At 41.9% G+C, this 13,828-nt stretch overlaps 1 protein-coding gene across 1 annotated transcript in view; it reads right to left on the bottom strand.

Annotated features, from left to right (window-relative positions):
* LOC311061684 (glutamate receptor ionotropic, kainate 5-like) overlaps positions 1–13,828 on the bottom strand; it is a gene marked incomplete at both ends in the record, with an annotated part of 86,539 nt that overhangs the window by 3,727 nt on the left and 68,984 nt on the right. Inside the window, one exon of the mRNA XM_084080373.1 lies at positions 3,013–3,141. Coding sequence (XP_083936499.1) covers positions 3,013–3,141 — 129 coding nt within the window. The remainder of the gene's footprint in view (positions 1–3,012; positions 3,142–13,828) is intronic.

The raw sequence follows: 13,828 nt of genomic DNA, 5'->3' as shown, positions 1-13,828 counted from the left end.
TTTATCATGGTCCTTCAAATGTGTATTAAAAGGTTTCAACTGAAAAATCCACTCCAGTGAGCCATGGCAGGTTTTTTTATCTCTGTGTTCTGAGGCCTTTTCAGCTACAATGCAAAAAAAACTATTTGCCAGCGGGTGTCGCTGTTGAGGGATTTTCCCTGTCAATCACCGCCTCTGCTCCGCCCCCCCCCCCAGGGGGAGAAGGATAGGAAAGGGGAGGGGGCAGGATTAATGTCTGTTAATGTCAAAGTCTGGGGGCCAATTTTACCTAATTATTCAGAAAACCCCAGACCACAGAGAATCCACTGAATGTTCAAAGTTCAGTTTTTTGCTGTACTGTAACATAACTAACAGGAAGCCATTACCTTTCCATTGCTCATAATTTATAACAAACGTTTTTTATCATTTTTATTCTTTGCTGGATAATCCATTCTGGAATGAAACTCCTCAAATTAATAAAATAAAAAGAACGAATCAAATCAACATGAAAATTATTGTATCATTGATTGTACATTAGTCAATTTAATTATGTTTTTTTCCTTCACTTCGCTGCTTAATTTGTCAAAGATCGAGACATGGAGAATCAGTAGACGAAGACACAAAGAGATAGAGAGAGACAGAGAAGGAGAAAAAACTGAGCAATTAACATAATGAGTAAGAGAGGCAGACACAAAGATATAGCCATAGGGCGTTATTTTGGGAAAACCGATGAACCGTCGTGAAATGTGTAGTCAACAGCGTGGTGGGACGTTTGGTATTTTCCGGACTTTGGTCAATCATGACCAAATGATCTTTTTTTATTACCTTTAAGAGCAGTGTGCTGTGCTCAGCCAAAACACCTACTGGTAATGCTCGTAGTGTCATGGAAGAAAAGACTCAGAAACGTAATTTCTCCCAAGAGCAAACTTCTCTTCTCTTTGTGCAGGAGTTGCAGAGTCATCAACACTGAATCTATGGCACCTCAAACAGACCGCCAAGAGCAGATGATGGGAAATTATCTCAGGAGAAAATAACAAATGCAGTTAACCACTTAAACCCAATATACTGTGTGGTCCCCCAGGAGTCTATCCTTGGGACCCTGATTTTGTTTCCCACTATACCGAATTTCTTAGCAGATTTTGTGAAGTCAGAAACAAGAGAAAGAGTGAGAGACGAAGAGAACAGACACTGAAAAAAAGTCAAAGACAAAGAAAGGCAGAGACGGACAGCAAGTGTGTCAGGAAAAAGAAGGTACAAAGACAGGAAGTGCGATAAAGGTACAAAGAGAAACAAAGACACATGACGCAATGAAGTTATAGAGTCAGCAAGCCAAGAGGCAAACATACACACACAAGAAGCAGACACAGGAGAGAGAGAGAACCAGACATCAATAGTGGGAACATCTTTAGACTGAATCTCAGTTTGTTCTCCCTTAGCGATCCCGGTGCTGATTTACCCAACAGCCACCTCTCTCATCTGCTCACAGAACATCGAGTACCACAGGGATGATACGCTGCAACCTTTACCAAACAACAGGCTAGAATACCACTCTCACATTTCCCACCCTTGCATTATCCTCTTTCTCATCCCCCATGTCTCTTATCGAGAGATGGGGGGATATCCTCCTGTCTGCTTGTTAAAAAGATGGATGGGCAGATTTTCATGAAACTTGGTGGGAATGCTCAGCAGGCTGTCCTGAAGAGATGGTTACCATTTGGATCAAAACTTTCAAAGGTCAAGATCACAATACAGAGACGCGGAGATGTAAGATGCAATTAATGAGTGCACTTGTTTAACAACTTTCAACCTGGCGCCCCTATATTGGGTATGAAATTGTAGGTGGAAATTTATACGAATTTTCCAAAAAAACGAAGAAAGAGCGAAAATAACACATGTACAAGGTCATATCGTGTCGCATTGTGAGATTGTAGATCGGCTATTTTCGCACTACACTTTTGTACGACTAAGTATGAATTAGGCCATAAGTAGTTAATTACTAGTCTCTCAGACAGACGTGTTGGCTCCCACAATTTTCATTTTCTGCCTAACAGTCATCAGACATCAACAGACATCGGAGGCTCTGAAAATGAGTAGAAGATAAAGTGGATGTCCTGCCTTCCCTCACTTCCTTTTCGCTTGTGCAGATGCATAAATAACTCCTATTGGAAACTAATTTAGTCAAAGCCCAGATAGCTAGCTGCTTAGCAGAAAGGGAAATTCCAAAATATACATATTTTAAAGATATTTTAAAAGACTTTCTTGCGAACACTGTATGGGAATTGGTCGAATATACCTTCCAGTGCGAAGAGCAGACAAGGCGGAATTACAGACCCTGTAGCATTCAAAAGTTGTAGAAGAGATAGTGTGGCTTGAGAGACTAGTTCATTACTAAAAAGGACACTGTCAACCCACAGCCCATAAAAGCATCACCAGAGAACACCTCCAACATAGAGAATAACATCGAGTGGTTTAAATTATTGCTGGCTGGTTTTGAAAATGTACATTTTGATATTACAGTGTACTGTAATCCATGTTGTTTCCGTTTGTCATTCATGCCACTAAAGTACCTGAAAGTAATGAAATTCATTGAGCACATGGTAGGAATGACAGTCGTAAGGTTTTCCAGTCCAAATTTCAGAAATTCATTCTCATTCTTTGAGCACGACCAGTGCCAGTGTCATAAACGGACCGACACGAACAAGGCTTCCATGGCACTGACCTATTTTGAATTTCAGCTCTCACTTTTTAATCTGCTCTGAGGAAGGCTAAAGCCTTCTCAATAAATGAGAATTTGTATCTGAGCCAGTCTTGCATCCTTTATTTTGGAGTGGCGCTTTTTCCACTTCGGTGGTATTTGATTTAAGCTCTGGCAATAATGTTAGCATATTATACCTGTTAGTATTAAGCATTATATCATGTTACATCACTACTCCTGGCACTGACTGCCCTCCATCAATACAAATGGTAGCTAGTGATATCTAATCGTGGTGGTGCAGGTGTGGGTTTCAGTGCTGAAGGTGTGAGGAAACCCACCTTTGGCTCGATGGTCCTCCTCTTTGGGACACTGCCCCCCCTCCCACCACCTCCTCTTCAGGATCTCTAGCCTGTTGTTCTCCTGGAGCTGGAGAATGCCCAGAGTGATCTCATCTCTGTATGGAGAACCTGCACAAATAGGGGAGAGAGAGAGAGAGAGAGAGAGAGAGAGAGAAAGAGAAAGAGAAAGAGAGAGAGAGAGATAGAGAAGTTGTTATTACACACACATTTTTTCTCCCCACAGACCAGACTGGGGAGAGAGTGTAATGACTGTTTTATACATAGTTGTGCACCGTGTCACACTTCTAAAATAGCAGATGTACAAGCTCACAACGCATTGCAGCACAAACCATAGCTTATAGATCTGCTATTTTCGGCGTCCAACACCAGTGCACAACTAAGAGGGCGTAGAGAGAATAGAAAATGAGGGTAAGTTGAGCCTTGTTATTTGTGTCTTGTTATTTGATGTCAAAACAAAGAGAATGGAGGGGAGAGAGTGCAGCCATTCGCTTTTAACAACCGCACAACACAACCAAACATAACAAGAGTCTTCATCCTCATTTCAGTCCACACAGCAAAATGTCCAACACCCATTCAGGTCAATCTTTCAACTCTCAAGAGTTTAATTATTTATTATTAGATGTTACTGCGTGCTGATACACATAAGGGCGCATACAGGGGATGATTTAATGGGTGGCAGGTGAACATCACTGTCCTAATTGGCCGACTGACGCTTCTATCTGCCTCCAGAGAGAGAAGGTAGAGAGGCAGATGAAAGCAGACAAGAGGGAAAGAAAGAGAGGAAGAGAGTGATAGAAAGCAGAGGAAGTGGCATGGATTAGGATAAATTGGGTTCAAAGGAAGCAATCACATAATGCAAGACAAAGGAAACAAGAGTAAAATGGGGAACGCCAGCGGTGACGATAATGGGATGGAGAGGCTTCCCACATTGTTAATTGTCTATGTACAGAGTATTGTCATTTATTTGTGTCTATTGATTCCTCGCCTGCGCTCTTGTTTGTTCTCTGGCACTGTAAGATAGACACATCCTGCCAGTAAAGACCGACCACAGAATAACATAGAGACAGACAGACAGACAGACAGACAGACAGACAGACAGACAGACAGACAGACAGACAGACAGACAGACAGACAGACAGAACAGGCAGAGAGAAGGGACCTGAGTGAAAACAATTCTGAAGGGAAAAAATGTATTGAACTGAAGCTGATGATGAATGATATGAAATATATTTTAACCCAACAGAATAGATCACATATCCAATCTGGGTAGTAGCCTAGACTTCAGAAGAGTAGACTAGTGACCACAAGGCTGACACTTTGACCCTGATATACATGAATAGATAAAAGACTAAACAATGAGTAGGTATGAACAGGTATGCATATCCAATCTTTAACAGGAAATACAACAATAAAAAAGAGATGTACATCTCCAAACCAAATCGGATGGGTACTGGATACAAAAATACCCAGTGAAATAGAGACATAGTAATGCTTCGAGCAACACAATTCTTCCTCAGACTTCTGCTATACAGAAGGGCACCATTATAAGCATTGGCTTACACTTAGCCAAGGTGAAACACAACACATCCACTCTCAGATACGTGGGAATTGAGTTAATAAAACATCCGCACAGAGGGGGAAGACATAAACTCCTAAAACACTCTTCTGGATACATATAGTACATTGGACATTCTGGCCCCCTAAGGCATTGGGGGGGGAGGTTATGAGCTTGCTTGCAGATCTGCTATTTTTGAAAAAATTGTGAACATTTATGCAAATCTTTGAATATTTATATTTTTAACTCAAGAGGTCCCTGCCGCAAAATATTTTCAGATGGGGGTCCGCAGCCAGTCTGCAGCAGTCCTGAGCCCAGCATATATGTTCAATTGTTTTCAATGGGACTGCCACATATCTATGCTGGAAACGGCAGCAGCGTGACGCGAAAAACCTAAACAAGGTTAGGTTTTCATTTGGGGTTTTTTAAAGGTGGATTTCTTCCCAGAGACATGCTTTGTCCAATCCACTTCTCCATAGTTAAACCTCCATACTTAGCCATCCACCCATCCAGGCTTAGATATGGAGGAATGGATAGAGCAACATATTAGGCTTAAATGTTAATTCTTTTGGATTTCATCTTGACATACAGTTTATAGACTAGCGTTTCTTTCCTTAGCTGCAGAGTGATATAGAACTGTATAAAGATAAACTTGATAGCCATGACACATGGTTATTATTACACCACACCAATCAGACTGGGCCATTTGACCTGCATGTTCTATATATAATACATGATACACACACACAGATAGGAGAGACAGGAAACCAAGCTCACAATGTGACTGTTATGAACCTTTGACACGTTTTGACAGATTTTCCCAACATAGGGACACCAGGGTTAATGTGGTTAACATAGATCTTTTAAATTAAATTGTTAATATGTAATAATTGTGATAAATTGTGTATAAGCATATCAGTCTAAATCTTTCACAAGGAAATGCATGTGTTTTACTCGGTCTTAAAACTAGCAGGAATAAAACACATCCCCACGGTTATAAAAATCAATGACCAGAGGGGGGATATCAAAAGCTGAGGACCCCCCCCCCCCCCCCCCCCACGCGCGCGCACGCACGCACGCACGCACGCACGCACGCACGCACGCACGCACGCACGCACGCACGCACACACACACACACACACACACACACACACACACACACACACACACACACACACACACACACACACACACACACACACACACACACACACACACACACACACACTAACCCTATTGAACACTGAACCAAATGTCTATGTGGTTACATTTGCATTGATTTAAAATAACACTAAGGATTTGACTGTGTGTACTGTGGACAGTGTGATGATGTCAACGAGACAAACCAAAGATAATTGGGTTGGCCCCCCGGACCCAAACGCACTAATCTGAGACAGATGAGAGGGGAAAGGCATCGCTTCTGTTGGGAACGGCTTTTTGAATTGAATTTATGGGACTGAACTCATCATGTCCTCCGCGGGAAATTCTCTTGGCATCATTGTGAGGCAGAGTGCGGCTCACAGAGAATATATTTACATTTACGAGTGCAGCCTCTGATTAAGCCTCAGTTCCCAGTACACTGTGTGATGATCAGTACATTCTGTGATCCAAAGAAGATGAAGAGTAAACTAGAAAGGGGCGCATATCACCGCCAGGGCGGGGAGGACTACCCAGGGATGTGTAAGTCGTGGGTTGCAGCTGTCAGGACCCGAGGAAGCCACGGCGGGAAATAACGTTTCTATGACATACGGTACACCTTTTTGCATTAGTAGTGTCCCTTATGGGTGGAAGTGAAAGTGCTGTTCGAGGTGCGCTCTATCAAGGTCCCTTAACATGTGATTCTAATTATGGGTTGATTGCATGTTGCGTTCATGATGGCAAGAAACTCCCACTCCTTCAAACACATTTTGGAAGTCAATTACAGGCAAACCTGTTTGAGGTTCATAGTTGAATGAAGATCAGGTACAGTAGCTAATTTGGTCAATCGGAAAATGCATTTTTTTTAATGAAATAGGCACCTCACAAAATCTTGAAGATAATGTGTAGCAATTTGTATGAGTTTTTGATTAAAAAAAAGAAAATTGCTAAACGTATGCAAAATGGCAGGAAATGTAGTTAGGCGGAAAAGGGCAATTGCAATTGTGAAATGCCACCAAACAAACCATAATTCATACTGTGCATCTGTGAATATAGAGTTTCACAGATATATTCTGCATTGTTTTCTGTGGTTAGATCTATGTATTTAATCGTCTGGCTACTGCAAGATTAGGGGATGTGTACTATATTAGATGCTCCAGTGCCAAATCACCACAAAATGGATGAGGGGAAAAAAAAGGCCAACCCAGTTTCATCCCTCCAGGAAAGAGGAAATAAGAGGCGCAATGTGCAAAAGATAAATGTATACAGCATTGCATCTTTAAAATAAATCTCTTTATGAATATAATATCATGCAAGTAATTAAATAAGGTAGTATAATACTGCTTTTTGTTCTGTTGCTATGTTGCTTGTTATTACACATATGATGACTATTACGTTTTCTGTCCAACTAGCGTACATAACACTGGCTGTAATGTCAGGCAGCTTGATCATGAAAATGTGTTTAGCCTGCAGCAAAACAATTACAACCTAACTAGCACATTATTGATTTGTTTAACTTACTGTACATTAGCACAACATCAAAAAGGATTTCAGTGATTGAATTGACTAGGAACCTTGACTGCGGCTCCTTAGTTTACATTCACACACTGACATACTGTACACACCGTACAAACTAACAGTAGAAAAGCCTGGAGTCAAAAGTTACATAAATTATAAAAAAAAAAAAAAAAAGTTCAAAGGAATGAAGGCCAAAGTAGTATGAATTAGTTTTCTAATCAGACATCCGCCAGAGTGAGTTTCCCTCAACGTGTTTGTGAAATATGCACTTGAGTAATCCGTAATTGCTCCGTTTCCCAAACCAAACATTATACGATACTGCCGCATTGTCGCTTTTAAATTATTCAATTTTCATGTTTCCGTCGAAGATCTTCTTAAGCTCAGAGATGAGTTCCGGTCCGGGAAGCCGTCCAAATGGACTCAAATTATGCACAGCTTTAAACTAATCCCACCTGCATTTATTCGGCAGCACAGAGATCAATGAGGCAAATTTAAACGGACTAAAGAGATTTTCGAAGAAATGTTGTCTGTTCATAACAGCAGCCAAATAACACAGTAAGCCCTTAAGCACTGACTGTTGTCTCTTTATGGTCAACAGGACATGTAACGTCACACTGCACTGCATGTAACTGCTGCACTATAAGTCACAGATCTGGGATGGGTGCAACAGAAGTATGGATTTTCTGCCTGGTGAGGCTGTAGCGGTTAACACGCCCACCTCTTGAACCATAGGGAATCAGCAACGGAATCGGTTTGGCAGAGTACGTTTGCACATACAAGAAGGAATTAGACTTCGTAGGTCAACGTGTGGGCAACTTGTGCAATGTTCATACAAAATGGAAAGGAAAGAGAGTATTTCCTGGTCCCAGGGGGCGGGGGAATTACTTTTACTGATTCATCCAGCAGATGGATTGCTCAGGGACACTTCCGACACATAGACTAGGAGAGCATAGGGAACCGGGTGAACTTCCGATTGTCAGACTCAGCTATAGCTGCCCCAAAACATTTAGAACAGTGGGGTCCTGAAGTGATAAAATGTCCTGCTCACTCATTATAAGTTACTCTGGTTGAAAGCATCCGCTACATACCTAAAAGGATATGTATTTTAAGTGATTTATTTTCACAATACAAGGCACTATGATGTTTATTTAAAATAGATGGTTTGCTGGTTGTAGTGGAAAAGAAATCGAATTTGGAATTAAACGTCTGGGAGCTGTACTTTTATCATGATTTCTGTTGTTTTGTAGTATTGCATGTTTTTGATTTACTTTGAATGTGTGTAAGATAAGACATGAAAGAATTACTTAATTGGAGACGATGTGGTAAACAGATGGGGGATGTGCGATTGTAGCATGCTGCACGTGCGTGCATGCGTGCCCGTGCGTGCGTGTGTGATGTTATATCTTGTACATAAAAGTATTAATCTCTGTGTGTTAATGATCACTTTCTTGACCTGATTTGCTGCTCTGGTGCTACTCTTAATTGCACTGCATTTGATCTGCCCATTTCCCACCACAAGTTGGTATCCTTTAATGTCAATTTAACACATTCCATCTCATTCTGGAACATTAAGAATATTGAATTATCTGCTCTTTCTAGTGGAATTGATAGCCTCACCATCAAAGGCAATTATCCAACTCAGATGCCCTGGTATCTCATTACAATAAGGATTAAAGGAGCAAGAGCATTTAAAAGACTAGGAAGTAATAGTCTTTTAAATGCCCTTGCTCCTTTAACCACGGGCACCCTAGCACCCTATTCTGGGGCTCAGAGTTGTGAGCTTGAAGATCTGCTACTTTGCGTCTGTCTCCTTTAACCACTCTGCCCCTTGGCTTGCATCTCAATTAAGTCTGGCCGTGTTATCCATAAAGACATGTACACATTCATTATAAGGATGTCTTTCCACAGCTAAATCTACCTATTATGGAAATTTTATTTGGTCTGGCAAAGGGAGCACAAGAGTGCTGTTTTCCACGGTAAACAATATTTCACAGCCAGCAGACGCTCTTGCACCTCAGCTGTAATCAGTTGCACACTGTAACACATTCATGACATTTTCCAATGCTGATATTGAAAACGTTCACCAACAGTTGATTTCTTCAAACAATACTACACAGTTCACTTTTTACGCTTTTCTACATTCCTCTTCACTATCAAGTTTTTAACTGTTGCTGAAATATCCGGTCTAATTTCAATCATACTGTACATTCCTCCCTTTCTTCTGGTCTTTACCCCTCATCTCTCAAAAAAGATGCAAAAACTCAAAATCTCAAGAAACCTGGCTGAACAATTTGGATATTTAGGTATTTTAAATACCAGAAAAAGAACAGTTGCACCTCAGGTACATGCTCACCTGACTGATAGCAGTCTGTTGGTGAAAATCAGCAATGACTGGTTGATGATGGACTCTGGGCTTTTAACCATACTTGTCCTTCTTGATCTGAGTGGAGCCTTTTAATACCACCTCACATACTGTAACATGGTCTTTGAGAGATTCGCTTCCACTGGAATTATTGGCACCTCTCTTGACTGATTTAGATCATAACTGTAGCATCCCTCTCGATTCTAGCACTCAGTTTGTCCAATTTAAAAAATGTCCCTTTTCCATTCCAGTTACTAGAGGAGTTCCCCGGATCTCTGTTTTGGGCTCCCTCCTATTTATTATTTACCTTCTACAGCTTGGCCATATTTGCAGGAAATTCTGCATTCAATTTCACTGCTACACAGATGACACCCAGCTCTATCTATCAACCACCTTTCTGACTGCCTACTGGATATTGAATCCTGTTTCTCATACAAGTTTCTCATACTTAATTAGTGATAAAACTGAGGTTCTCCTCATAGGTATTAAATGTACTTTGGCTAAACCTGACATTTTTTCTCTGACATTTAACAATTCCATAGTTCCTCATTCCATTCAGGTTAAGAGTCTGTTTGTCATCTTTTGACAAACAGACTCTTTATCTTTTGAAGCACACATCAACTATCTTTTGAAGCACACATCAGCAGTGTTACTCGGTCTGCATACTGTACTTCAACCTATGCAATATTAATCTTCTTTGCCCGTGGCTTGCACCTTACAGCACCGCCATTCTCATTCACACTCTGATCCCGTATTGACTATTGCAAATCTATTCTCTTTGGTTTTCCTGTCAAGTGTCATCATGTATTTCGAAAGGTCCAGAATGCAGCTGTCCGTATCGTACCAGAACTCCTTCCATTACTCCTGTTCTTCAGCAACTTCATTGGCTCCTTGTTAAACACTGAATGGATTTCAAGATTCTACTTCTCACTCTTAAGGCCCTTCATAACATATATTCATGCATATATATTTTATATTTTTTAGTTTTTGTTTGTTTTTAGACACTAATCCTCCTATAATTTGAGAAACTTCTGTGGTGGTGGTGAGACCAAAACTGTCTGCCCGGTTGAATTTATCTGAATTTGCACACAGCCATTTCCCATCACCATGTGCACGCAACTACGAAGCCCGTTTTTCGATTGCACCAAATCTCAGCTGTTTATTACCCTCCCGGGTTGCCAGATCATGTGCGCATATCCCCCCACGGATGCGCCGACCGGGTATGGACTAGTAAATTCTAATTGTATGTAATGTAAACGGTGAGGTTTTCTTATAAACTCTCTGGGACTATGGTTTCTCTCTCTCATAACGCACCTGTTCAAACTGGCATATTCAGTCTGATCCTGACTCTAAAAGTTACACTCACATTGAGCTTTGCACTGAAGGATGATTTCATATTTATCTACCTGTATTGTATTAACTTAATGTATATCATTGCTTTGTTTGATTGGATGATGTCCTGATATATTGCTGCTGGCTTTTAACTATGTCTTGTAAGTTGTCCTTGAGTGCTCTGAATGGCGCCCATGAATAAAATGCCATATGCACTTTTCATGCAATTTATGCGTAGATTTGTCATTTGTGTACCTGCATTTGTGAGTTGTGTGTGTTCCCATATTATTACCATATCCCGTGTGTGTGTGTGTGTGTGTGTGTGTGTGTGTGTGTGTGTGTGTGTGTGTGTGTGTGTGTGTGTGTGTGTGTGTGTGTGTGTGTGTGTGTGTGTGTGTGTGTGTGTGTGTTCGCGCGAGCGTGATTTGTGACGGTGTGCACCGCTCTAAGGCTAGATAACGTTGACCCTCATGCTAATTTCCCCCAGGCGCTGATGAAATGAACTATCAATCGCAGCCGGTTGGTTTGATGTTAAATTCAGCCAGCAGCACTGACAGACAGCAGGGAAACACTGTGATCAGAGGCATATTGAAGAATTTCCTCCCAAAATGAGGTGGTTGGTTAGAGGTAAATAAAGGAGGCAAGAGAGGAAGGCGAGGAAGGAAATAAGCAGAAAATGAGGTGAGGAGGACGGAAGCAAGACATGTGACGGCTTGGCTGCGGTAACACAGAAACGAAGGGAGGTTTATCTACAACAGGCGAAGGTCCCCACGATGGCACGTTAACACTTTCATTAAACAATAACATTTATAAACCGTGGCATCTAAGAGGAGCCCCATGTCAGCCCCTGTCCCTTCTCAGCTGATTTTTGTCACCACTGAGCGAGGGTGCTGAAGAATTCAAGATATTTGTTCCGACATGACTTGCAGACAGGATGAGGAGACGTGACCGCTGGCAGTTTTTTTTTATCAGGAAAACAAGGGAGGTAGAAAGGAAGTTGAAGTAAGAATGCTAAATTAGCTCCCATGATGAAGAACTGAAGAATTTCCTGCAAAAATAAAGGGGGTGGGGTGGGGTAGGGGGGTAAAAAGGGATTTGGCCTGCGGCCAGAAATACACATACTATCTGAGCTGGCAGATGAAGGCAGAGAGACTGTGATGCATACAGAGCAACAAGAGCAACACACCAAAACCCACATACGCAATACCACTTCACACTATAGTTTAAAGAGAAATGGTCAATCCCCTCGTATGTTTGATGAGACAGATAGTAGGAAAGCTGAGAAGGGGAGAGAGTGTACGAGGAGACACAGGAGAGACTGTCTCTGGCGGGAATCTTTGAACATGTGGTTGTGGAGGCCAGCATCTAAACCATTGCTATACACCATCGACCCCTGCATGAATTCTTAATAATCTGGTGCTCTTACTACAATCGCCTTTCTTTATCCTGTGTTCTGTTCTGTCAACCCCTCCATTTCTCAAATGGAGCACTGCAGTATTTCAGGCAGGCACGGACATCGAGCCGATCTCACACTCATACAGTACACCCTCCAATCACATATGGCCACGATCCTAATGGTTCAGTCGTTCACTCTTACGTATAATATGCTCAACGTCTCTTGCTGCTACCACAAATGACAGCTTGTCAATGTCAAACCCCCCTCCCCCTCCCCAGCCTCCTCCTATAGTAGCATCGTTTTCACTATGTCAGCATGTCATTCAATGTAGCTTCATAAGGATATTCATATTCTTTTAATGTTTATGTATCTTTTGCTTTATGCTCTATCATGTCCATGTACTGTAATAAATGCGTATAGGCTCTGCTCCAGGGTGCTTGTGATCTCAGAGTCTGTGTCATGTTTGCATAGATTGTTAGGAGCATATAGTCACACCGCCAAATACAATGCAATCTTCCTGTTATTCTCCCTCTTCTTCTTCTACTTCTTCTTCTTCTTCTTTCGGATAATTCACATCAGGGGTCGCCACAGCGGATCATCTGTTTCCATCTGCTTCTGTTCTCTGCGTCTTCCTCGGTCACTCCAGCCACCTGCATGTCCTCTCTCACCGGTTCCATAAACTTCCTCTTTGGCCTTCCTATTCTCCCCTTACCTGGAAACTCCATCCTCAGCATCCTTCTCCCAATGTACGCCTCATCCCTCCCCTGCACATGTCCAAACCATCTCAACATCGCCTCTCTTGCTTTATACCCAAACCTTCAAACCCGGGCTGATCCTCTACTGTAGTCATTTCCGATCTTGTCCCTCCTAATGAGAATTGTAGGATCCACAATTCTGCCACCTCCAGCTCCGCCTCCTGTCTTTTCGGCGGTGTCAACATTCCCACGCTGTACAGCATCGCTGGTACCCTTCTGTCACAAATCACTCCTGACACTTTCCTCCATCCGTTCCACCCTGCCTGCACTCTCTTCTTCACCTCTCTTCCACACTCCCCATTACTTTGGATAGGTATTTTAAACTCCTTCACCTTCGCCACCTCTCCTCCTCACTGTTCCACTGTCCTCCCTCTCGTTCACACACACACACACACACACACACACACACACACACACACACACACACACACACACACACACACACACACACACACACACACACACACACACACACCATGTTATTGCAATGATTGCATTGTATTTGGCAGACAGAAGCCAAATACAATGCAATCATTGCAATAAAATCGTTTTCATCTTGATGAGAGAGACTGACTGAACAATTCTATGCCTCACTCATTTTCCTCCCAGGCTGGAAAGTTTACTTTGGAGAGTTTCATTAAACAAAAGGGGGGAGGAAGCCTGCCATCATTAACTCAAACATGGTAGTTTTATTCTATACTAGGTGATGCTCAAGTCCTCAGTAGACAAAATGCTAACTG

This window comes from Gymnoscopelus microlampas, assembly GCF_963454915.1.
Source record: "Gymnoscopelus microlampas genome assembly, chromosome: 15".
In the NCBI taxonomy this organism is placed as follows: Eukaryota; Metazoa; Chordata; class Actinopteri; order Myctophiformes; family Myctophidae; genus Gymnoscopelus; species Gymnoscopelus microlampas.
The sequence above is the reverse complement of the archived record's forward strand: the minus strand, read 5'-3'. Positions and strand labels throughout refer to the sequence as shown.